Source organism: Neolamprologus brichardi, chromosome 12, assembly GCF_056152115.1.
Source record: "Neolamprologus brichardi isolate AB-2024 chromosome 12, ASM5615211v1, whole genome shotgun sequence".
Taxonomy (NCBI): Eukaryota; Metazoa; Chordata; class Actinopteri; order Cichliformes; family Cichlidae; genus Neolamprologus; species Neolamprologus brichardi.
The window spans coordinates 2,533,160-2,560,640 of NC_142115.1; the positions used below are offsets into that span (position 1 = coordinate 2,533,160).

At 39.2% G+C, this 27,481-nt stretch overlaps 1 protein-coding gene across 1 annotated transcript; it reads left to right on the plus strand.

Annotated features, from left to right (window-relative positions):
- The first annotated feature begins 97 nt into the window (after positions 1–97).
- Positions 98–26,475, plus strand: LOC102794126 (glutathione hydrolase 5 proenzyme-like). Its single transcript, XM_087848876.1, has 12 exons — positions 98–539; positions 5,263–5,390; positions 5,465–5,572; positions 18,279–18,456; positions 18,545–18,705; positions 18,933–19,079; positions 19,212–19,342; positions 20,242–20,417; positions 20,584–20,675; positions 24,830–24,936; positions 25,108–25,218; positions 25,300–26,475. Exons 1-12 carry the CDS (start codon positions 178–180, stop codon positions 25,435–25,437), a joined length of 1,839 nt encoding a protein of 612 aa, XP_087705002.1. The 5' UTR covers positions 98–177; the 3' UTR covers positions 25,438–26,475.
- The last annotated feature ends 1,006 nt before the right edge of the window (positions 26,476–27,481 follow it).

Here is a 27,481-nt window from a genome sequence, read left to right on the forward strand (position 1 = left end):
GCAGCTACCTCTGCTTACCAATGAACAAACACACGTCTCCGCCACGCTGCGCCTATTAGTACCCACACAGAGCAGATCTGTGTGCGCAATACGTAGCTGTGCTATCTGGGGAATCAACAAGCGGTAAACTTTCAGAGGAAGTGAACTACCGACCGTTACGCAGAGAAGAAAACAGCGATGCCTGAGTCAAACGAGGACGTTGAGGCGGCAAATACTCCCGATAGCCCCCTCAACGAGAGCGCTGAGAAGTCAAGTGCGACTCCTAGTTCTTCCCCCAACGAGAAAGTTGGCTGGGCAAAGACGACTCTCAATTGCTCCACTTGTTCTCCTTGTTGCTCCAAAGTTTGGATCGTGTGGTGGTTTTGCCTTTGTGCTGTCGTAGGTATTATCGTAGGTGGTCTGGGGGCAGGTTTGGGGGCAGGGTTCGGGGTAAAGTTCTGGCTATTTCAGGTTGCCCCGTCGGACGACGAGGACCCTAATTGCACTTTCTCAAAAGCTGCAGTGGCCGCAGACTCCGAGAAGTGTTCAAAGATTGGACTGTGAGTAACATTTTAAACTTCTACGACATTTTTTCCACATTACATATACGATTATGCACTGATCCAAATGCAAACGCTAAAAGATCTCTGAGAACTGCGTAACCCGCGTCTCATCGTGTAAGTGTGCGATTATGTTTGTATTTTTTCTCTACATCTATTTACAAGATGACTACTCGTAACTAAATTCTATTTTCCCTTCTTTAGGAAACCAATATGCCATTTCATAAAATTCAGTGTGATCTGCATAATACAGCTTAATGCAAAATCTTCATGCCAAGGGCGTAGATTTGGTTTTGACATTGGTGGGGACGGATGATTCAACCACCGAGCCCTGCCCCGTTTCTTTTTCTTCCCCTTTTTGTCTTTGCTTCTTGATAAAAGGAGAAATATACTTGCCTACATATGCTATTCTACATGCTTTTAAACCATTTAAAATTACAATTCATAGTTTTATATGTTAAATTACTATTAAACAAATGACTGACTAAGTATTTTAGGCTTTAGTTTACTTCAGCCATAATCCATATAAATCAGGTATCATACAAAAATAAAAAATAGCTTCAAATACAGTCGTGACAATAAAAGAATATGACTTTAAGGACTTAACATCATTACTTCAGTTATAGTACACAAACATCTCCTACACATTAGCACTAAGGGAACAACCTGGTGGTTTTTGTCCATAAAACTACTCGTCTAAGATTACCACAGAGTAAAAGATCTCTCAGCATCATTATGCAACATTTTAGGCACTATTGCCCCAATCAGATCAGTGAGCTGGGATGTTTTATTCTCAACATGAACTACTGTTACAGCAACAGACATGGACTACTGGTGTCCCACACAACAACTCAATGTCCACTGTGTGAAGGAGCCAAACACATGCCTGCTCCCTGCAAAATCATGACTACCTCATGACATTTTGTCTCAAAAATTAACCCTATGAATACGTCAGTGCCATTAGGATGAAATTATTGTGTCACCAACATTTTAACGTTAGACATATAACTTTAACAGCCTCTGTAAACTAATATCCTGGCTGCTCGAGGCATCTGTTTTCTGACAGTTTCAATCAAAATTAGAAATGCTGCTCTGAGACTGAGAGAACTAATAGTGCTGCATGTTGTGCAGTTAGTTTCCAAAACACGTTATTCATGGTTACATACAATTTTAGACTGATGTGGGCCAAAGCCTGGCATAGCCTGTAACGTTATTATGACACATTTTATGAGTGAGCTTGACTTTAAGTGACTTACAGGTTTCTTTGAAAAATACTTTCTTATATCCAGGTTCTTCCTTTTTGCTGCCGTCCTCCTCTCCTCCTCGCAGCCAGTGTTGCCAACTCCTCAGTAAGGAAAATCGCTATTGGTTGTCCTAAAAGTCGCTAGAAGTCGCTAAATGACGTCATCGCCTAATTTGCATAATTGGTCATGCTAATGTAATTGTAATCTATGTTGTTGGAGAGAGAAATAACATAGTGGAAGAGACATAAAGTGAGTAAAAAACGTCCTAAATGCATTTAGAATTTATTTAGAACTACAAATTAAATTTATTTTTAGCAATTATTGTTTTTTTAATGTCACAATTCCAACCCTGCTTCTTTACCCGGGCTTGGACCGGCAAAAGTGACCCGAAATAGGCACTCTGGTGGAGTTACTTTGTGTGTGTGTGTTTATAAGTAGTTATAAACCTTGTGATCCACAAAACAGCATAAGAGTAAAAGAAGAAGCACCCACTGCTTGTTGAGAGTAAAAGCGATGTGTGCTTTCACGTCTTTTTGCTAGGGGGTCTGAAAACTCGCTAAATATAGCGACAAAGTCGCTAAGTTGGCAACACTGCTCGCAGCGCAGGTTTGCCGCTGCTAAAACTAAACAGAGCTCCCTGAAAGGCTCAGCCAATCACATTGGCCATATTTGTCACATGAGGTAGGACTCCAGTAGAGAAATTTAACTCTTTCTGCACCGCTGGGTGAATGAGACGCTGACAGATCGTTTTTTTTCTTCTTTCTATCGGGTTTGTTTTTCTTTACTTAAAGAGATCAAATTATTGGTGGGAACAATTCAATAATCGCTGAATATTGGTGGGGACATGTCCCTTCCGTCCATGCCAAATCTACGCCCTTGCTTCATGCTGTCGTCTAACCCTAACCGTCTTGTCTCATTTACATAGAATCACATAAAAAGTGTGAACTACATTTTTAAGCCTATGATACAGAGGATAATACATTATTATCTCCGCCAATGTTTGTGCTTCTAGCTTTAGGATGAGTGCAGCCTGCGATCATTTTGTTTGCAAACACAACAGCTCAAAAAGTTGTAATGAATTCTGTGTTGTAAGGGTGCACAGTGGAGTCATATTAATAAATAATTAATTAATCTATTAAAAATTTCCTTCATCCACCAAGGTCGACTAAATGATTTATTGGTTAAAAATGTAGAAAAAAAACCTTATAACTTAGAAACTATGATTCTTACAGGTGTGATGTGTATTGTCAACGTATAGGGTATAAATATATACCCTATATCATCATCCTACATTTGTCCTCTGACCTCTTCTTTGAGGTTAATATATTGATCTGAAGGTCACAATGATAGTAATGCCGGCTTATTTGGCTCCCAAGCGGGTCATCAAATTTTTCAGTTTCTGAAAAAGTGTGCGTGCGTGCGTGTGTGTGTGTGTGTGTATTCCATTGTTCACTTCAAAGATCTGGACATAAGACCTGTTTTGTTCCCGACTGACAAATCTGTCACGGGCTGGGTCTGTGACCCAGCATTTTGAGGTTATTATATTTGTGTTCTTAGGGATATCGTAGGGAGGTGTATGTCTTGTATTATCAGGTTGCTTTGAGTTATAGGTTTAGTTTAGGTTACTCTATGCATTCTGAGTTATGTATGTGTTCCTGTTCACTACATGTTCTCGTCCTCAGTGTCCTACTCTCAGTTATGACTGTGGTAGGTTTCCCTTGTTGTTTAGTGTGTCTACCTGTCATGTTTCATGTCTGTCGTGTGTTTTCTTGTTGTCAAGCTCATGTCATGTCTGCGTCTTACCATGGCTCTTGTTTTATTTTGAAAGAGTCTGGTGTTCTTTGCTCATTGTATTTAGTTTTACTGCCCCTAGTCTGCTGTGTCCTCATGTGTCTCCACTTCCCCTAATCACCTCACCTCATGTGTGTATTTAAGTCCTCAGTCTAATTGTGTCCAGCTTCACGTTGTCTGCACACGTACCCCCATGTTTTCCTCGTCAAGGTCATAGTTTAGTTCATAGTCAAGTCTTGTTTGTCGTTTTGTTTGTTTATTCGTTCCTTCAGCCAAATAAAGGCTCGCTTTATTTTTGAAACTTAGTTTTGGCTCCACCATGTCTGGTTCTGGGTGCACCTCATCTTCACACTGGCGCACCCCGCCGTGAAAAAAATCACTATTTTTACTGACAACGTCTGTAATGACAACATAGAGGCATATAGGGAGTAATATCCCAGTATCACGCTAAAGCATGTAATAGACATGCTGCTTTGCCTCTCCTAACCTTTAAATTTAAATGCATACTTAAGTTGCAGTAAGCTGCAGTACCAGCAGTGATATTTTATTTCAAGTCAACAAGAAAACAAATGTTTAAAGAGACATTACTAAAACATTTACATCTAAATGCATATCAGCTACCTCGCACAACCCTACCTGGAGCCTGGAATGTAATTCATACCTTCCTTGGCAGCGACTTGTTTAGGTCACAATTATAGTATCAAGTCTTTCCAGTCATGTTTCTGATTCTGTCATTTCTTTTTAAATTACTCAGCTTTTTCTCATGCAGGATTTAATTCAGTTAATTTTAACCTTGTAATCTTCTGTCTTATTTTACCTCTTTTTGCTACAACTTTCAATGTTTTTCTCAGTTTATTTGTTTGAAACAGTATGTAACCATTTTACTTCCATTTTTTTAATCTGCCAACACAATGCTGCTGTCTTTTCTGCTTCTTTGGATACAAACTTTCCTGCTGATGTACAAAAATTTGGATCAAAATAAAGTTGTTCCTCCTTGTTCGCCTAATTTCAGAGCAGGTTTAATGCAGTTACCAAAACCTAACACAGGATTAACTCCACAGAGCACTGCTTTCACTTTTAAATGGTTGTTTAAATTGCTTTTCTACTGAAACTGAGCACTCAAAGTGCTTAGGTCCATCAGAGAGCTTTGTGATCAGTTTCACAATCTCTCCAGTTATATCAAACCCTATGCAAAAAATCTTGGTGTGATTTTTGACATATTTAACTTAGTGGTTAAAAACAGCTCCATCTCTGCTCCATATTGAATCGAGGCCTTTTCTTTCTGTAAAAGATGGTGAAATTGTAATTCATGCTCTCATTTCTTCCCACTTGGATGATTGCAACTGACTTACAGTGGTCTCAGTCAGTCCTCTCTGCCCTGTCCACAGTCGTTATGCTAGGCTCCTCACAGACACCCAAAAAAGTGGATTTATTCATTTCAAGATCCTCCTGTTTCGTCTGCAAATGAGGTTAATTTCATTGTGGGATGTGATTGAGATTAAAATTCAATGAACTGTGCATCCCTAGCACATGCAATAACAAAAAGCCCAACACATCGTTGTGTTATTCAGTCATGACAATTTAATTGTGGGACATTAAAATTTTGATGAAGATTAAAATTACATTAATTGTGCACCCCTAACACACGATAACAATAACACTAAAGTGTTAACGATGAACTCTTTCAGGGACATTCTTCAGAAAGGCGGCTCTGCAGTAGATGCTGCCATTGCTGCGCTGCTGTGCACCTCCATCATCAACCCACAGTGCGCGGGGATCGGAGGCGGGGTCATATTCACTGTGATGGACAGCTCCGGTAACAAGACACCCTCGCTACTCTTAGCTCAACCCCGCTGGGGAATAACATAATAATATGTAATGTTTTCAAAGGTAAAGTGAAAATCATCAACTCCAGAGAGACTGTCCCCAGAAATGTGAACTCTGACCTGCTTAAGTCGTGTAGTAAAACCACAGAGTGGACCGTGGAGTGGAAGGAAGGTGGGCTGTTTTTCTGCCATAATGCTAATATTTATAATGTTTTAGGCTAATCTGCTGTTGGACTCACCTTTATGCCACACCTAATTTATTCTGTACAGGTGACTGCTAATGCACACTGTGAGTCATGTCATGAAACACATGCTCCTTAGTTTCAGAAAATGGAAGCGAGTTTGAAGCGAGTTTCACTGACACTCACACTCACACTCTCTCTCTCTCTCTCTCACACACACACACACACACACACACACACACACACACACACAATTGAACTAGGACAAAAGAACAAAACACTAAAACACTAAAGACAGGACACAAAGAAAATATCATCAAACTCAAAAGCAGAAGAAAATAATTTACTCAGGAAGAAAAACCTAAATGATCTTATACCTCTTCAAACAAATATATAACAAGTCAAGAGAAATTCAAATACTGGGTCAAAAAACCCACATTTTTGTTTGCTGTAGGATTCTAGCTGCTCCACAGTCCTGGGTCCTTTTTGTCATATCTTTCGTTTCATGATGCACCCGATGTGTTTTTTCTTGGTCAAAGGTTTGAACTGCAGGCAGGCCATTTTAACACCCAGGTACTTCTTCTGTGAAGAGATGCTATTGTAATAGATGCAGTATGCGGTTTAGCGTGGTCTTGCTGAAATAGATGTCAACTCGATGGGAGCATAAGCTGCTCTAAGACCTGTGTACACCTTTCAGCACTGATGGTGCATTGCCAGATGTGCAAGCAGCCAATTCCATAGGCAGTAATATAATCACCTTCAAAGGTTTTGAATTGAGTGGTGATAACAAGCTGCAAAAACAGCAGCACTTGTTAAAGCCCTTTACTGTTTATCCCAGAGGATGCAGGATCCACATTTTCTAACAAACAAACAAACAAAAAGATTTGTCTGACATTAGAACAGTTGTCCACTTTGCCTCAGTCCTTTTTAAGTGAGCTTTGGCCCACAGAAGACAGCTGATCATGTTCATGTATGACTTTCTTTTTTGCATGATAGAGAATTTAAATTTGTGGATGGCACACTGAAGCATGAAAAACTAAGTACATGCTTACTGTTGTAGAGAGGTGGTCCGCTCCCGCGGACGGCAATCACTTTCTGCCCGACGATAACTTTTTGGCACAACACCTGGAGCTAAGGGAGCAAAACAATCACATGAGTGCTGCTATTTGACCGAGGAAGAATAAAGTAGTCATGGTAAGCCAATCACATGACCACTTCAAGATGACAAAGCAACAAGGTGATATATACCAGTTTTTAAATTGTGCTGATAGGCCACATAGAACCAGAGTCACGATAAACAATATATGCGCGTTTTTTCCTGAATAATTTCCTTACGTTTACTGTCTAAGGACAACGCTAGCAAGCACTCTCTGCTTATGACCAAAAAACAAAACAAAAAACAGCTCGTTTGTGTTGGTGGAGTGTCGACCAGTCAAAAAATGATATGGCAACATGACATTTGGTTGTTCAGGAAGAGAGGGAAGTTTTAGGAGTGATGGCGAGAGAGAGAGAGAAAGAAAGACAGCAGAAAAAGAGAGAGAGCGAGTTTTGAGATGTGAGAGATTTGTGATGTTTAGCGTGTTTGGAGTGTGTAGTTAATGTGTTGTCTTGTGTAGTTAGTGTGTAGTGTTGTGGATAGTTTTGTGTTGTGTGTCAGAACAATGAGGCGATTGCTAAATGAAAACAAGAGGAGTGATGCTGTCAGACCTGCAGGTATCAGGCTGTGATGTTCTCCTTTATAGTGGACAGAAATTATTTTTTTGGAGCGGCACAAATAATTTGTGTGGCATCTTATTTAATGCAGAACAGCTGATTGTTATGTAAACAGTTTGAAATGGTTATAAAAAAGGGTAAAATGTAAATGGCTGTAAATAACTTTGTTGATTGCAAAACTTGTGCATATATATGATTTTAAAATTGACAATTTATATTTGCATTTAAAGTTATAAAATATGATGCAATAAATATGTTTGTGGTTGTTACAGTAAAAAATATAACTTTTTCTACTCAGATTTTATGGGGTTTTTTTGACTGATTTTAGATCAATTGTGTTAATACAGTCTGTCAAAATGAAAACATAACTGTAAATTCAGACTCGTGAGGTTTTGCTGAAAAGAATGATACCAAACAAAGCAAAGTAATTAGTTTTTAAAGGTGAAATGTAAAGGTCAAATCAAAAGTAGTTAAAAATGGTCAATTATACACTGGACCCCATGGTTAAACATTTTTTTAAAGTAACTCAATAGTTACTTAGTTAGTTAGTTAAGTAATTTTTACTTTTAGACTCTTGTAACTCAGTTACTAACTCAGTTACTTTTTTGAAGAAGTAACTAGTAACTATAATTTATTTATTTTTCAACGTAACTTGCCCAACACTGTACACTAGGCAAATTGGTTCCAGTATTAAAATGCCTTTATTAAATACATTTTTTAAAAGACAGAAAAGGAATAACAAGCAATTGCAGCCCAGAGGACAATGAAAGTTGACTGTGGCACAGCCTCAGTAGTGTCCTAAAGTGTCCTATTATATATATTTCCACCAAATTATGTGTGTTTTAACAGCAACAGAATTATAATATTAATGATTTCTAAATAACCCGTAACCACACGGCTTTTTACATACTTTAGAATTTAGTCTGTGCAATACTACGAATTTTGGGATTGCTCCAATTGCTCCAAAAGAAAGGATGGATCCAACTGTGTTAGGATCGATCTGATACTGATATCAGTGATGGTATCGATACTATCAATATTTGGATCAATCTGTCCATCTCTGCAGACAATGTCCACACATAAAGTCTTCATACAGTATTAGTCCTTTATTTTATCCAGGTAAAAAATCTCATTGAGATTAAAAATCTCATTTCCAAGAGAGACCTGGCATCATGGCAACAAAAGTCAAAATAGACGTACCACATTAATATATAACATTTAAAAAAATACAATATCCCGTACAAACATGTGAGAAATATACAATAACAGATCTAATTAAGAGCGACATTAAAAACAATCACACTGAGTAAAAGAGTTATTCTCTCGTTCCTTTAAGACAGACTTAAACTCCCCCAAGGTAACCAATTCTGATCATTTCAGTTCCTTCTGCAGATTATTCCAGGAAGCAGGGGCAGCATAATTAAAAGCCTTTTTCTCCAATTCTGTTCTGATTTTAGGGCCAATCAATTGTATGATATTGTGCGAACGAAGGCTGTATTGGTTGTGGTTTTTACACATATAAACACATAAATAAGATGGAACCAGCCCAAGGAGAGATTTATAGATAAACATCAACCAATGGGAGAGTCTACGAATATGCAAAGATGGACATTTAGCAGCAGCATACAAAGAACAATGATGTACACGATTTCCATAACCAGTAATAAAACATAAAGCACAATGGTACACAGTATCCAACCTCTTTAGGTAGTGAGCAGGTGCATTAAAAAAATCACCAAAATCCATTAAAGGTAAAAAAGTTGCATAAATCAAGTGTTTTCTCACTTGGAGGGAGAAACAGGATTGATTTCTAAAAATGTAACTTAATTTTAGTTTTAACTTTGACACAAGCCTTCGAATTTGAGTTTTAAATGACAAATTCTGATATATAATGATCCCTAGATACTTGTAAGATGTGATCATTTCAATTTCAGTTCCTTGAATTGTTGTAATCTTAGGAGATGTAGCTAACAACTCTTTGCCATTTGAGAATAACATGAATGTGCTGTCCTCGCCCTGAGTTTCTTAGTCTCACCAGCTAGACAGCGAGATAACTTTGCTCCAATAACCAGACTTTTTTTTCTTGTTGCGCTGATTTATTGAAAAATGGCCACTGACCATTGCCTTCTCTTTGACCATTGTAAAACTGAAAGTACAAATGTTGTATTAGCTAACTAACATCGTAACATTGTAAACTAGCTTGTTACACTCTTACTGCAAGCTAATAAGATGAATTTTTACACAAAACAAAAGATAATAATTATTGTATCGTTACTCATACTTACAGACATATCTTGTCCAAGGCAACAACATTTTAAGGTCCGTATCAGCTTAGAACAATAACATTTCGGCATCACTTTGCGCCATCTTGGATTTTTCTCACGTTCTCATTTTTCCCTTTCCCAAAGTAATCAACCCATATTACAAGCAGCCACTAGAGGGAGCTCTAGGACAGTTTACAACCGTAATATCCAGTTTAAGTTATAAAAGGCAGAACACTCCCCGCCTGGTACAATACAATTGTGCCACTACAACAAACTTTCCTAATAAACATTTTGAACAGTTTACAGCTATTACAAACACACTTATTTATCACTTGATAAAAGCAAAACCATATCAGCGATGGGTCTCAGAAACACTTCATCATTTCCATGTTTCACAGTTTTTACTTCTGCTTTTCGAACCGTATTGTCCTTGCTCTCAAATGTTCTTACAACTTTTCCCATGGACCAGTCGTTTCTGTGTGCGAGAGCAATCAATAACACAACATCACCAACTTTTATGTTTGTTTTATCATTAGTCTATTTTCTCCTTTGCTGTAGTGTTGAATGATATTCACTTTTCCACTGCTTCCAAAAAGAAACACTGTACTTGCTTTCACTGCTTTGAGTAGAGGTCTGGAGGTCCAAAGCTTCTTGTTGGTGCAGATAATGCATTGACCTTTTGTGTAAGGAGCATTGCTGGAGTGAGAAGGTTTGGTTTGTCTGGATCTGTTGAGACTGGTACAAGTGGTCTTGCATTCATTATTGCCTTTACTTCTGCCATGAATGTACTTAACACTTCATGCATTAGTTGGACATGTACAGCTTTCAACCGAATACCACCTAGAATGTGCCTTGCAACTCCAATAAGTCTCTCCCACGATCTACCCATGTGTGACAAGTGTGGGGGATCTCTTGCAGGTATGAGTTTATTTCTGTGTCCTTGTGATCAATTTGCAACTCATTGCATGCTCCAATAAAATTTGTTCCTCTATCAGAGCGGAGTATTTGAGCAGGTCCACGGATGCAGAAAAATCTCCTTAGGGCATAGGTGTCAAACTCTGGCCCGCGGGCCAAATTTGGCCCGCAGCCTAATTACATTTGGCCCGCGAAGTCATACCAAATTATTATTAGAGCTGGCCTACTGGTATTATACAGCTAATATATATATTTTGCTTGTTCCATATTCAGTTTTTCAGCAAAACTTGTTTGAGTCCATAAGAAGAGATTCATTCTTAAATCTGAAGGAAGATTTTTTTTTTCAATAAATATTAATGTTAGCCCGTGACCTTGTTCCAGTTTTGAATTTTGGCCCACTGTGTATTTGAGTTTGACACACCTGCCTTAGGGCATTGATGAAGCTGGATGTCGACATTGATTCAACGAGCTCAATGTGCACAGCTCTCGAAATGCATGTGAAGAGCACAGCACAGCGTTTACTGTCTGCACTTCCTCCTCTGGTGCGACGTGTGGTGACCGTCCAGGGTCCAAAGACATCCAGTCCTACATTAGTGAATGGTGGCATTGGTGTCAGCCTGTCCACAGGTAAATCTGCCATCTTTGGGGTCTGAAGTCGCCCTCTAAGCTTCCGACAGAGAACACTCTTGTAAATAACAGAAGTGACAAGCCGTTTACCACCAATAATCCAAAATCCAGCACCTCTGAGTGCGCCTTCTGTTATTTGACACCCTTGAGGTGCTACCTTCTCATGATGGTATCTTATAAGAAGGACGGCTATATGATGAGCATTTGGGATAATGAGTGGATGTTTCTCATCTTTTGTTAGGTTAGCAGGTGCCAATCTCCTGCTCTGAGGAACCCGTCTTCATCAATAACTGGATTTAACCTTTGAAGACAGCTTTGTTTTGGAAGTGGCTGATTTTCTTTTAAGCACCTGCACTCCTCCTTGAACGTTTCGCTTTGTACTGTGCAAATGATAAACTTTGCTGCTTCGTCTGCAATGTTAGTTTCACTGAAACACTTCCAGCCTTTACCTTCTGTGCTTGTTTTCTTGAATGATGCTGCCACACGTTTTAGTGATGCAATAGTGCGACACAATCTCATCCAATGAGAGAATCTTTCATAACAACATGGCTCTAGCTGTGTTACTGAGGCTTTGGTAACAAAGCTTTTTACATCAGGTCTGATCTCTGCATCTGTGTCAGGATCGATCAGTGTGAAACTATCACAGTGAGACGTCTTTATGTCGTGTCGTGTCAAAAATGAAGGACCACTAAACCAGTTCGTGGAAGCCAATGCAGAAGCTACAATTGGTCTAGTGGCCGTGTCTGCTGGATTGTCACTACTGGCTATGTAAAACCACTGTGCTGGATGTGTAGTCTTTCTGATTCCATTGAGTCCAAAGGTGGAGCGACTTCTGCATGGTCATTGTCCAGCATGTTTTGAATGAATTGAATATATTGTCTATTCATCTCAGGGTTCCGGTCCAGTGTCTTTCTGAGAGACTGCAGGCGCTTGAACGCTTGCTCTCTGTTACTTGGAAGCTCTGGTCTTGGAGAGTGTAGCGTTTGACCCCAATAAACATACGCTGGAGCGATTATTTTGACAGCAAAACTTTTATTTGGAGATGTGGATTCATTCACAGCCACTCCCGCTCTCTTTGTGCTGTCACGTCCGCTCCCCCTCCGACTGTCACTGTCAACATAAAAAGACACACAATCAATGTCAGAACCCAGCACACCTGTCGACCCCGCCCCTGCGCCGCCCCGGGAGCTCACTGTGTCACCCCTCCTCTGCAGCTGGCCAGAGACCACACCCACGCCACACAGAGCAAAATGGCAAAGGCACCACCCAGCTGTTACATTCGTTTTGATACACCTCCTTCTCCATGATGTCAATGAAGTCTTTGTCCTCTATTGACAGTGCTGGTTTGTCATCATCTTTGGTCAAAAACAGTTTCTCCCAGTTGATTGGTGTTTGTGTTTCCCCTGTCCTTTTTGGGGTTAAGTGTGGTGTTTAACTGGTAGTTGTTATCTGTCAAGTCTTTGATTTGAAACGTGTTAGAACATCGGCAGAGGTAAGAAGCATGGCCATTCTGAAGAATATGTGTTTTCAGAACACATATTCTTCCCCATGCAGGCTTCCCCAACTATAACCCAAATAAATCCAAATGCTGCGCATAAGATGCATTGATTCTCTCTCTGACTTTGTGTACCTGTATAATGTCTCTTCCCAAAAGAAACAGAATAGGTACTTGTTCCTCTACAGGAGGTACTTTTTTAGTTATCTTCTGTAAGTGTGGGAACTTCATGGCAACTTGTGGAGGGGGAATCTCTCTCCTGTCGTCCGGAATCATGTCACATTCAATCAGGTTTGGGAGTGGGAGTTTTACTTTACCATCCATTGACTCGATCATGAAGTTTATTGCTGTTCTGCCGATATTATCTGACAGTCCTGAGCAGAGATGGGCAGTAACGCGTTACAAGTTACTTTTTTCAAGTAACGAGTAAAGTAAGGGATTACTATTGCAAAAAAGGTAATTAGATTACTGTTACTTTCCTGTAAGCACGCTGCGTTACTGCGTTACTAAAACTGTGAGTTTTTTGCGAGAATGTCTCATGACAGTGACGTAAGCGAGTGCGACGTTCGTGACAACAGCTGTGTGCAGATCAACAATGGATCATATATCGAGTGCAGAGAGAGTATGAGCGTGCAGCGTTTAAAGCGTGGAAGTACTGACCTTACTTTGAGTTTGATTCCATAAAAAGTGACAAAACATTAGCGTCTGCTGTTCACTGCGTGGGAAGAAAACTTCTTTTTACAGCGAAATAAACCCCTAAACTTCCGAGCAAGCACCAAGTGCGCTGCCACATAATGGGAAACTCACAGAGAAACTGTGGCACACCTGCACCAGGGCAAACATCTGCCTGACCCACTCCTGCTATACAGGTGAAAATAGAGAAACAGGACCGCTAGTCTTTGATTTTATTTATTTTCTGCTGTGTTTCACTTGCATTTATTTGAAAGACTGAGTGTAAACACAAAAAATAATTTATTTTATGTGCTGGAATGTGCAGAAAATAGGTTTAAATATTAAACTAATTTCTTCCAGTCAGAGAATGTTGCATATAATTAAATTTTTGCTTTATGCATAAAGTTAAAAGATTAAAACTAATAAAACAAGTTTTAAAAAGAGACTTTTCCATTTGATTACATTGTGTATGATGGATTATGCAGAAAAAGTAGAATTGGGCTGAAAGATCTATCACTTTATCACCTATTCAGGTTGTAAATCGTGTTTTTAAAAGGTAACTAAGTAACTAATTACTTTTGAAAATAAGTAATCAGTAAAGTAATGGGATTACTTTTGGGGGGAAGTAATCAGTAATTAGTTACTGATTACTTTTTCAAGTAACTTGACCAACACTGGTCCTGAGCATGTTCTGAGCTGTCTCTGAGTGTGTCTTAATATTAAAGAGCTCAAAAAACTGAGACTTAGCTAGTGACTTGTTACTTTGTTCATCAAGCACTGCATACATCTTTCTAGCCTGTTCTCTTTTGCCTTCTGGATAGACTAACACAGGACTTATTTTTGAGCATGAATGTGGGGTATCTGCATCACCACAGACTTCTGTGCATTTGGAAACAACTGAGGCATTTGCACTATCCTGTGTCTCCCCACCATCATCTTTATCAGCTTCAGAGCTCTCAGCTGGAGCAGGGGGTGGACCTGGATGTAGCACTGCTAAATACCTGTCACTACCACAGTCCATGCATTTTATTTGAGCCCTGCAGTCCCTTGCTAAATGTTGAGTAGAGCCACAGCATTTAAAACAGATTCTGTTCTCTTTTAAAAATGACTTGCGCTCATCTATGGGTTTTGCTCTAAAACTTTTGCACTTTTTAAGAGGGTGAGGCTTCTTATGTATTTGGCATACCTTGTCAGGGCTTTCTATTGGCTTGCTGTAACTATTTTGAAGTGAACTAGTGTCTGTAGGAATGTCTGTTTTGTGTACACATTTGCCTGTTACTGCCTCTGAAGCTTTCCTCCTTTTTGAAGCTTGTGTCAGCAGGACGTGTGATGACAAAGCTCGGGTCGTTTCTTATTTTGGCTTGTTGTCTTACAAACTTTGAAAAGACACTGAAAGGGGGGAAAGCAACTTTATGTTCTTCTTTGTACTTTGCTCCTGTTGCAATCCATTTTTCATGCAGTCCATAGGGTAACTTTTCCACAATGGGGTTGACTCCACTAACTGTGTCCAAATATGAAAGGCCTGGCAGGTATCCTCCATCTTTTGCATATTCGATGAACAATGAACTTGGATTTCTCTGGATTTAACACCAACTTAAGTTGAGTTAAATGGGACTAAACAACATCAAAGGCAGACTGCAGAAATTGCAGGGTTTGTGCTACTGAAGGAGATGAACAATAGATAATATTATCATCTGCATAAAGATGAAATGCAGCATTTGACAAATTATCACAAAGGTTGTTTATGTAAAGAGAAAAGAACAATGGCCCTAATATGGAGCCCTGCGGAACTCCTTTGGATACTGGGAGGAAAGAGGAAGTTTGCAGTCCATTGAATCAATGATGTCATTAACCACTTTAATAGCAGCAGTTAGTGTGCTGTGTTGTTTTCTGAATCCTGACTGATGTTGGAAAGAACTGAATTTTTGTCAAAAAAGTCTTTCAGTTGTTCACTAATGAACAGCTAAACTCTGAATCTAGAACTTTTGCTAGAACACACAATTTAGATATGGGCCTGTAGTTATTAACATCTGAAGGATCACCTCTTTTCAGCAAAGGGAGAACACAGGCAGATTTCTGTATTACAGGGATCTCACTGTTCGAGAGGCTAAGATTAAAAATGTAAGTTATTGGTTCTGCTATAAAATCTGCAGCCAACTTAAGAAAATAAGGATCAAGTTGATCTGGTCCTGCAGATTTAATAGATCCAACAGATTTAAAGCCCTGTGGACCTCAAAAACATTTAGTGGAGAAAAACTGAAGGGTTGGACCAAAGATTCAGTTTGAGTGGTTGCAGAGAGAGCCTCCTGTTGATTAAGCTGTTTTAAATCTGGATATAAAGATTCAAATAGAGATCCTGGAGAATGAAAAAGCTCATTAAAGCAGTTTAGAATATCACATTTCTCCATTAAAGTGCATGCAAAGTCCATTTATGACAAAGGCTGGCATCTCATTTGTAGTTATGTCTCCATAAGAAGATTTTATTATTTTCCAGAATTTTTTAGGATTGTTCAGATGTTTAGTAGTTTTTGAAAGATAGAATTCTGATTTGGCTTTTTAAATTAAGGAAGTTGAACGGTTTCTGAGCTGTCTAAAAATCAGCCAGTCTGCTTCAGATTTGGTTTTTCTGGCCTTAGCCCAGGCAGCATCCCTTTTCTTGAGTAGACTGGAGAGCTGAGGAGAAAACCAAGGGTTGTTTCTGCATTTTACTCTAAATTTGCGCATGGGGGCATGTTTATTTATAATTTTGATAAAAGTGTCATAAAAATAGTTCCATGCCAGCTCAACATCAGTTATCAGGTAGATTCTATTCCAGTTATAGTCCCATAAATCATGAAAGAAAGCTTGCTCACAGAAATGCTCAAAATCCTGTTTAAAAACTATTTGTGGCCTTGATTTTGGGAGCTTCAATTGTCTGACTACAGCTACCACACAGTGGTCACTGATATCATTTGTGAAAACCCCAGTGTGAGAATATTTATACGGCATGTTAGTTAAAAATAAATCAAAAAGTGATGACTTTTCTAGGCATTTAAGATTTGGATGAGTTGTGCTGTAAATTAGTTGTGTGAGATTATATGAATCACACAGGGATTTAACACTGTCTGAGGCAGAAGACAACCAGTCCCAGTTGAAATCTCCAGCCAGCACAATTTCATTAAAATCTAAAGTAGATAGTTTTTCACTAAGTGAAACTAAAGTCTCACTACTAGCCGAGGGGGGTCTATAACAGCCCACAATGGTAATAAAAGAGCCCTTCAAAAGTTAGAGCTTGAGGGCAAGAAGTTCAAACTGTTTACAAACAGATACTGATGATTGGACAGTAACATGGAATTTGTTTTTTACGTAAATTGCAACACCGCCACCCTTTCTGGGGCGGTCGCAACGGAAAGGTTTATAGCGCGTTATTGCAATGTCTTTGTCAGTAACCGATTTTGTAAGGTTTCTGATAATGTAAGAATATCAGTATCTAACTCTTTCATCCAAATTTTCACAAAATCAAGTTTGGGAAGAAGACTTCTGACATTTAAATGAGTGATACCAAGACCCGTTCGAGCTTTAAAATCACAAGGAGTACTCAAACATTTGCAATCTGGACCGGGATTAGGTTGTATTTCCAGATAAAAGAAGCAGAAAAACAATAAAACATTTTCTTTTCACAGATTTTTTTTGTAGTTTAACAGACTGATTTCTCTTACGGCTCAATCTCTTTGGGTGGTGAGAGAATTGGGAAATAAACCAGTGAAATGGAATAAATAAATCAGTTAAATCAGATGGAATGAGATCTCTGCTGATGATCACATTTGAGAAGCTTCTAAAAGATGTAAAATCCCACCTTGTTCCCTTTTGAGAAGAGTAAGAAGTATGATTTCCCTTGTTCTGCAGACTGTTCCTGGACCTCATGTAGACAAAAAGCTGTCAATAAAATCAATAAAGGAAAAAAAGGCTACTGAGGATCCTGACTGACAGGAAAAAAAAAGGTAGACCCAGTAGACCTGTGGTAGAGCCTGGTTGTGGCCTGCTGGCTGGACCTGCTAGCAGTAAAAGATATAATCGTCGCATTAAACAGCTTCCAAGAGCAAGATCAGTTTCTGAATGGACTATTCAACAATAGACAGCTTGCCAGAATGCTGTCCCATCTTTCCCATTTTCTGGTCTTCAATTAATGTAAATTGCTCCCCAGGACGAATCTTAACTTTCCTCACAAGTCCATCTTTATCAGTCATTGTTTCTAATTTGGCTAATCTCCACTCGTTCTGTGGCAGATTATCTGTCTGTGGAGGTGAAGCTGGAAATGTTGTGAGATGCTGAAGTGGGGCCAGAGACACAGGCTGCTGTGGATGCACATGTCCCTGTCTCTTATGTTGCTGTCAGCAGAGTACAAATGACCTTCCTGCATTACTTCCTGATCGTCTATAGTGTGTTTACTTTGAAGCGAAGCTGTGGATCCATATGTAGAATCAGCATAGTCTCTGTTAAGAAGCGTCTTTTAACAGCATTTGAGTATGGGATGGACAGCAATAAGAACTGGGAATAGTTATTGGAGCAGTTCACTTGTGGCAGATATAAAAAAATAAAGAAATTAGACATTAGAATATGTGTGAGAAAGATGGATCAAGGAAAGAAAGGGGGCTACAGACACCATTTATTTATGGGGCCAAGAGTTCTGTGCTACACCCCTGCACACAGGCTGCATAAACAGTAAGAAAAGTAAATATAAGATATACTAAATGCTTCTTCAAGCCAGAAATAGTGTAAATATGTAAATATAGTGAAATAAACTTAAAATAACTGTGAGATGCAAAATGTTATCTCTAACATAATCAGTTACAAACAGACACACATTTCCCTCTGAAATGGAGCAGAATAAAATAGAGTATTTACAAAGCACCAAATTATAACAAATGTCATCTCAGATCATTAAAGGTCAGGACCTTACAGTTTACCCAAAACACAAGTAAATGTATGTGTGACTTTCCAGCCCTGACTACCCATTATCTATCTAACCAGATAGCAGATGGATTGGGGTTCCTGGGGAAATTCGAGGTTATGAAGCAGCACACCGGCTTTATGGGAAGTTGCCGTGGGCCGACCTCTTTCAACCTGCCATCAAATTAGCCAGAGAAGGATTCCCTATTCCTTACTACCAAGGTCAACACATCCCACGCATTAATAATACGTCAATAAGGTATGAAATACACCCACAATGTGATTTCAAAAATACGAAGAGCAAACAATGAATGTTTCAGCTTTATTTCACTGTCTTTGTCTTTTAGGAAGTTATATTTAGATAAAAATAGGAACCTGCTTAAGACCGGTGATACTGTGAAATTTGAGAAACTGGCTGACACTTTGGAGATGATCGCAAACGAGGGACCAGATGTGTTTTACAAAGGAACAATAGCAAAGAATTTAATCAGTGACATACAGAAAGCAGGTATTATCAGACGGGATTCATCCTGCTCTCTTTTCTGAACATTTTCTATGTTTGCCAGGCACAATGATCTAATTACAAATTAAAAAATCTATTGGTTTTGGAAAACTCTAACATGATCCCTCACAGGCCACACTGGGATCTGTCTGGATCCATTCAAACTCTTGATTATGAAATTCATTGTGTTCATTTTTGCTCAGCAGAATATTTGTTTCACTGATTTTGCTCAGGAGGAAACCTCAAAAAGGAGGACTTGGCTTCGTATCAAGCTAATGTGACTGATGCGTGGAATATTTCTTTGGGAGAGTACCGGATGTACTTCCCTCCTCCCCCCGCAGGAGGAGCCATCCTCAGCCTCATCCTCAACATCATGAAAGGTTCCTGATTGTTGCTTCTAGCATGTAGAGTTTGATTCATATAGGACAATGATCCTTATCAATCGTTACAAATGTGATACACTAAGAAATGATGTTTTAAATAAAATAAATAAAAATAATTTATATTTTCAGGATACAAAATGAATTCAGAACCTAAGACGACTGATGAAAAGATTTTGTTTTATCACCGTTATATTGAAGCTTTAAAATTTGCCAATGAATTAAAGACAAATATCAGCGGTCCAAACTTCAGCTCAGATAAAGTAAGTATCTTAAAATCCTACAGATTTGCACCTGCTTTGTTGCATATAGTATGATTATATTTAAGTGACTAAACAATTTAAAGTAACAATACCACATCACAAAACACAAAACAAACCCCCCCTTGCCTGCAGCTCATCCACAAACTACACCCCACCACAGTCAGTTTATGCACACTGATAATGAGTTGAGGTGTGAACAGATCTGAAGTTTTTTTGTAATATCTCTGAGTTTCACACAGTTGGACTTTGGGTTAATTTGCTGGGGTGAGATTGTGACTTTGTGTTAACAAAGTACTTTTACAGAGGTGCTCACCTTTGTTAATGATCAATCAGGGGCATTTGATTATCAGTACCTGGCTGCTACTTACAATTAAAGTTCTTATAGAAGCACTAAGGGTGTAGAGAACCAGTAGAGTGCTGTAAAAATTTCTTTGAGTCTCAGCATTTTCATTTCAGCATCATTCTGAGCAGTGATGTAGCTTTTAAAACATATACATATAAATACAAGTTTTAAAAGCACATAAACCTAAATTGGCTTAATATTTGTCTTTAATTTAGTATGTATTATTATTATTATTATTTTAGTATTTAAATATAAGTATAATTTTGTGTAATGTGATGTTTTCAGATGCTCTGTAGTTCACACAGATGACAAAGAATTTCAGAGACTATATCTTTGCCAGTCATATGTTGAGCTTGATCACTAACTAATATTATAACCTCTGGTATTAATTCATTCATTCAGTCATTCATCTTGCATCAGTGATGGATCAATGATCAAAATTCTGTTAACATTTGGCTGTAATTTGATAATTTTCTTGACAGCATGTATTTTCTGTAATGTGCATATTTATTTAGTTTTATTAATTCATTTTATTAATTCTCTGTATTTCACACAGATGGCAAAGAAACTGACAGAGGATAGCTTTGCAGACAGCAAACGAAGCTTGATCAGCAGCGACAAGACTCGTGATCCTGGCATCAACTTGTATCTGGACAGCATCGGCACCACACATGTATCTGTGCTGGCTGAAGATGGATCTGCTGTGTCTGTCACCAGCAGCATCAACGACGAGTCAGTACCTGCATCATTCTGTTTCACTGCCAGAAACCAGCTATCAGATATTTTTCTTTCTTGAAACTGAAGATTTAAGAGATTATGGAGGAACTTATTTTTAGAGTATTTCTATACTACAAAGAGTGTCTTGGTGTTGTAGTTAATTAAATTTTTTTGTTTACAGATTTGGCTCCAAGGTCCTCTCTCCAAAAACTGGAATCATTCTCAACAACCAGCTGTCTGACTTCTGTGGTAGAGCTAATCGCTCCTCTCCTGGTAAGAGATCAGTAGGATGCTTTTTACATTTATTATTTATGAAATACAAGTAATCAGACGAGGAAGGTGGATTATTTCAAAACTAATACCACAAAGAGTTTAATCTTTTTTCCTGAAATTATTTTCCTGACAGGACATATTTCTTTAAGTAATTTCTAATAATGACAAAATAGTACCATTGAGGAAATGAGAGGAGAAAATGGCATTTCATAATTCATTGTGACGCATCATGTTTTGTTGATCATGGAAAAACTAAACTTGTTGATCATTTCCACGATGTTTTGTTCATCATGGAAATCATGAACAAAACTGCCAAACTGAAACACATCATGTGAATTTGGACTAAAATTGTATTTTCTGTTTAATACCATAGCCTGCTAAAATGTTTTGAATGTTCAAGAACAGGCACAGTTGAACACACTGCTGTAGTAAAATCTGTTTCCATGTCAACGTGTTGTTGTGTGAAGTTTTTCCTTCACCCTGTCACCAAGTACTTGCTCATAAGGGGCTCTTCTTATTGTTGGGGTTTACTCTCTATTGAAGTGATTTAACCATATGGATATTTATATTCATTTAAATATATACATAGGACAGCACACTGGCACAGTGTTGCCTTATAGCAAGAAGGCCCTGAGTTTGATCCCACTTGAGTGGAGCTTGCATGTTCTCCCCATGTTTGTGTGAGTTCTCTCTGAGTACTCTGGCTTCCTCCCACAGTCCAAAGACATGCAGTTAGTAGGGTTAGGCTAATTGGTGAATCTAAATTGCCCATCGGTGTGAATGCGAGTGTCTCTCTGTGTTAGCGCTGCATCAGGCTAGTGACCTGACCTCGGTTTACCCTGCCTCTCGCCCTATGATAGCTAGGATTGGCTCCACCGCCCCTGCAACCCTGAGAAGGATAAGCTGAAGATAATCGATGGATGAATCTATATATAGATCTATAATATTGATTCAAGTGTGTTCAAGGTTCTGTATAATTCAGTTTGGACATAGCATCATTTAAACATTAATCTAACGCACTGACAGAGTCTCAGTAATAGCTGCACTTTGAAAGACATTTCACTTTAGTTTGATACAGATTCAGTAGAGATAACTCACTTGTTGTGTGTGCACTTTCATCATTTGTTGATAAGCATGGGCGGATGCAATTCTAAACTTGTTCGTAGAGCACAGGTGTCGAACTCCAGGCTTTGAGGGCCAGTGTCCTGCAGATTTTACATGTGTCCTTGATCCAACACAGCTAAATTACCTCCTCAACGGCTGTATCCCAATTCAGGGTCTGCAGCCTTAACGGTCCTCAAGGGCCGCGTACTTAAAGACCGCTAAGGCCGGAAGTGCGAGGCTTGTGAAATGGGACGGTCTAGCCGCGCTGCCCAGGTTGCCTAGCAACCATGATACTAACAGCTGGAAACGTTTCATACAGCTTTGTTTGACAGAAATGAAGGAGAAAATCTTTTGTTCATTTGTTTGTTTGTTTCTACATGAGCTTTGATCATTCTCTGATTAAGCTCAGCTATTGAACGGCGTATATTTTAAAGTAAAGGCTGTAAAACCAAGTTAGTACAAACGTCACTAATGTCACATAACTTTGCCGACATGTGGCCAACAGTAATGTTTTAATGTTTAATGTTCTTCATTATTAAACATTTGCACATAAATAAGTGACATAATATTCAGTACTTACTAGAGATGGCACGATACCACTTTTTTATGTCCGATACCGATATCATAAATTTGGATATCTGCCGATACCGATATGAATCCGATATAGTTTGTTTTTTAATCAATAAAATGTTTTTTTAATATCTTGCTGCGTTTTGTATAAGTTTATACTCAAGTTTAAATAAATAACAACACTAAAGCTATTCTGTTATACCTGCATGTAAAAAATACACTGTGCCCAAAATATTTCATAGTTCAGCAAAACTGATCAATCTAATAAACGTAAACCTGCTCCATCCTCCCTATTCTGGTATTTTAAAGAGTACTTAGCAGAAATATTAAGCAACCTAACTAATAGGGTTGCAAACTCCCAGCAAAAAAAAAAGTAGGGAACCCCCCCCCCCCCCCCCCCACCACCACCACCCCCCCCACCCTCCAGGTCATGATGCTTAATCGATGTAATCAACTTTAATTTGATGCAGGGGGAAAAATGCACAGAAAGAAATTATTTTTCAAGAATAATTAAATAGATTCAACATCTTTCTTCAACAGAACTGCAGACTGCACAGATGGTATCTTCCCAAAGGAAAAAGTAGTATAGCTTACTAGGGTATATTAGACTTAACAGTTACTATATACAGTAATGGACTTCTATACATTTTACATCAGATTAAAACTTTGGGTGTAAGAGTCAGATAATTATTTATTAAAAGCTAGATATTTTAAATGAGAACAAGAAAGAAAAGTATGTCTTTGTGCCCCCTTTTCCCTGTTCATGCCCTATCGGCCCCCCTGGCTAAACTTTGCTAGATCCGCCCCTGCACAGTTACCAGCCGTCAGCTACGTAGAAAAAGATCCTGGAGTAGAAAGTTATATTAAATAAATTCTAACTACAGCTTATCAAGCTGAATAGTGCTGCTGTTGTTCAGCCGCTGGTTTCCTCTTTCTGGTGAGAAGTGAGCCAAAAACTAAGAAGAGAGACGGACTCACGACAGAAAAGCCGATCAGCTGATCTTTAAGCAGTTTCACGATTGAAGTAGCAGCAGGAGAGAGAGGGAAAGAGGCAGTCGCTCCATATATCTGTTGTTAAGCTTAAGGTGGGAATGCTTTACAAACATTCAGAGATGAACTTACACACTTGCTTTACTTCTCTCTGGGAAAACTTCCTCGGAGATGAAATGCTGGTTTGCTAGAAAGGCTACAAATACACACAGCCGCTCTATCACGTGATGCATACTGCTGCGACGTGCTACGGTTATGAGCCGAGTTACGCCATGTAGCAAGTTTTGTGAGGTGCTTTTTTGATATTTAATGGATCGGATTACATTTTTTATTTCTCGCCGATATCCGATCCAGTAATTTGGGTCAGTATCGGACCGATACCAATACGTAATATCGGATCGGTCCATCTCTAGTACTTAAAGTTTACTGTTTGGACGCCCCTCATCCGCCGTTTTTTTTCCGGCAAAATTATCCCCACCCACCGCCGCGCTATGCATTCTGGGATATGTTGGGCCACAAAGTCTACACCGCCACATCCTTAAAATTCAGAGAAATGAAGGACGCATTTGAGGGCCGCATTTCGAGCAGCCTTCGAATTGGGACAGTCTTCGTCGCGTCGCTGTGACGTAATCTGTTGGGTCTAAACTCAGACCCTGCTGTATCCAGGACAGAGAAAAACAAGGCAACAGCGATCGATCGATTTACTTGTAAGGGAGGCCTCGTCGGTATCTCAGAAACGCACTTCAAATCTCCTTACGAATGATCCCGACGATGGCCTCCTCTCGCTGCCTTTTATTGAAAACATTCACACAATAAACAATAGTTTACAAACACCTGTGTGTGTGTGTGTGTGTGTGTGTGTGTGTGTTCTCCTGCTGACCAAAAAGGGTCATAAAAGCAGGAGCAACATCCTTGGTCATAAAGAGGGTAGTCTCCTCCACACCCAATTTATGGTTCACCCTAGATAACAAAGTGAAGCCATACAAAGGGGAGGAAGTTTACCAACATCAGACAGACCTTCACAAGGATGTGCCTGTGATAAAACACTACAGCCCCCACCCAGAACCTCGAGAATCTGGGGAGGGGGGACAGAAAAATTCTTTCATCACAGAGTTAAAACAATGTAGAGATGGTAAGCATAAAAATGACAAACATTTAACAATTCACTTTAACATAATCGGCCTTAAAATGCGGCCTTTAAGGCTGCAGACCCTGAATTGGGATACAGCCAACATGTCTTGGAGTTCTCCAGAAGCCTGGTAATGAACTAATCATTTGATTCAGGTGTGTTCACCCAGAGTCTTATTTAAAACCTGCAGGACACCGGCCCTCGAGGCCTGGAGTTTGACACCCCTGTTGTAGAGCATGAATATACAGTAACTGATTCGTGTATGAAACATTTGTGTAAATGATTTATGCACAAATATGTGTGTACAGACTGATTTCTGCTTTCTAGTTTTGTCATTCAAGGTCTTTGTTGTATTTCTCAGGGGAGCGGCCTCCCTCCAATATGGCCCCATCTGTGGTGAAGTCTCAGTCGAAGACGCTGGTGATTGGAGGGTCTGGTGCTGAAATGATTCCACCAGCTGTGGCCTCGGTACGTATGCACGGTAAACATACAAAAGTGCCATTACATATTAAATAAAATAAATTGATGTGGACTGATGCCTGTCTTTGCTGTTAAAGCTTGCATCATAGTAACAAGGTTCTTCACCCTAATTGATCCTGTAATCATCACATTCTCACCTCATTTTTTTTTCTCTCCAAGGTGCTCATGAACCACCTTTGGTTTGGAAAGAGTCTTAAGGAGGCAATTATTACGCCTGTTGTTCTTGTAGACTCTCAAAGTGAAGTAAAACTTGAATCCAAGCTTGAAAAGGTAATTTATTCAGTGTATTTAAATGATAAATTAATAGTTTCTACAGGTTTTGTTCCATCTGAGTCTCTCTCCTCTTTGCAGGATGTAGTTGATGGTCTTGAAGCTCTGGGACATAAAATAGCAAAATTCTACAACACAGTCAACGCTGTGGAAAAGGCGGGCAGCTGTATCTCTGCATGGTCTGATAAAAGGAAAAAAGGCAAAGCAGCTGGTTACTGAGACCAAGAGTCAGTGATGTCAGTTATACAGCATGGCTTTAAGGTTATGGACACTGCTGTAGCTACAACATTGGTAAATCTATATTCATCTGTTACCTGATAGTACATTCATGCTTTGCTCATGTGTCTAAAAAGTTTGTAATATTGAAAACATAATGCAATGATCAGATCAATTAAATCCCAAATTTCATGCAAAAATGTGCAAAGATAGCACTGTAAAAACTAGAAATGTAATTTTTAAAAAATTTAGGGATTGCTGTTGATATCCGCCTCAATTTTTTACAATCAATATGACCTTCTAAATATTTGTTTATTTTGGGTTTTGATACATATAGAATTGACTAAACAAGGAAACAGCTTTCAGGTCAAAATGTGAAGCCCATGCCTATGTTTCTTTGACCTGCATTCTTTCTAAAAGGCAGGCCAGCAGGTTGAGACTGACTGCAGAAATCTTTGGTTATAGTAAACAATTCATATTTTCAAGTCTCATCAAATTCATGTTTACTTTGTAGATTTTAGCCCACTGGATAGTCGAGAAGGGAGATAAAGTAGGGTACACTTTAGGGCAGACCTAAGTTATCTATCAATTGATTTGTAGTTTAAACCCCCAGCCCCCACCCAATGCTTTTTATTATTATGTTTTTATATTTAGTTTTCATATTAAGATTTTGTGCTTCATTAATTCATCCTGCTATTGTTTTGCTGTTATAAAGTGTGGGTAATTCTGCTGATGTGCTCAGGGTAAAAGTTAATCTGACAAGCAGTTTGTGAGGCAACAGTTTTCTTTTTACCTCGGTATCTGTCTGAGCTCCTTTCTGTTTATGATTAATAAAGTATTCTGATTCTGATTGTTTCAGGATGACCTGCCATTATCCAATCACACATCTGTTTACCTGCATCTTTGGCTCGTTTCTCTTGCTCTTCTTTTCTCTTTTTTCTAAACTGAGGACCTGATGGCTTTGAACATTTCTTGTCCATCTTCCATTGGTTTTAATTTTGCACTCCAGTATGAACACCCTTCCCCCAACCCAAGGATCACCACAACTTAACCTAACAGACCTACACCTTAGTTCACAGATTCACTTTGTCTAGGGTTTATTTCTGAGATTTCACACAACCCAGGATTCAAATCATGAATACATGCTGGGCTTGGATTTACAACATTATAAATGAAATGCGCTCTATTTGGAAGCAGCAGACCCCCCCCCCCCCCCCCCCTTTCGACGGCTTGTCTGTGAGACTTTAAATCATCAAACTGTAAATTTTAAATTGTTATTGATCCCTTTACCCCGAGTCCTAAAGTGTATATTTATTTTCTTACTCTTCTTGGGGCGATATGGGCGATAGAAAACCGATCGGTGCCTGTACCATTCCCAATATGCGCTGGCTGACGTCGGGGCAGCATGAGTACGAGCATTTTTTTTTTTTTTTGCCGATGCCCGTGATGCCGCCCCCCACCACGATGCCGCCCCGGGCAACCGCCCGTGTCGCTCGTATCTAAAACCGCTACTGATTGTAACTGACTGTAAAAAGTCAGCACAACGAAAATAAACAACATCTAAACTTGGTTTACATCTGACCCAGATAGACTGCAGTTCATAACTTCTTACCTGAAGTTCAGTTCACCGCCTTGGGTCTCTCTTCCTCCTGTATATCCTGAGTTATTTTTACACATCGACCAGCATCTGGCCAATCCACCACCTTTCATTGTTTATACCGTTCCAAAAAAAAAAATCATCGGCCCATAAAAATGAAATATCACATCGGCCCACCCGGCAAATAAATGCCTGCTGGCCAGTCCAGCTATGGTCGTGCCATCAGTTAACCCTTCACGCGTGCCCCGGGCTGCCGACCCCTGTAGTAGAGCAATCTCAAGATGATGGGCCGAGGAGGATCACTTTGTTTGGGACGTTGGCGATTCACTCTATGTGCTCGATCGATAAGTAGCTTCTCCTCGAGAAGTAGCGCCTCCGCCAAAAGTTGTGAAACAAACTCAGTTTCAGAGCAGTTTAAGACCATTCTATTTTTGCCATTGCGCTGGACCA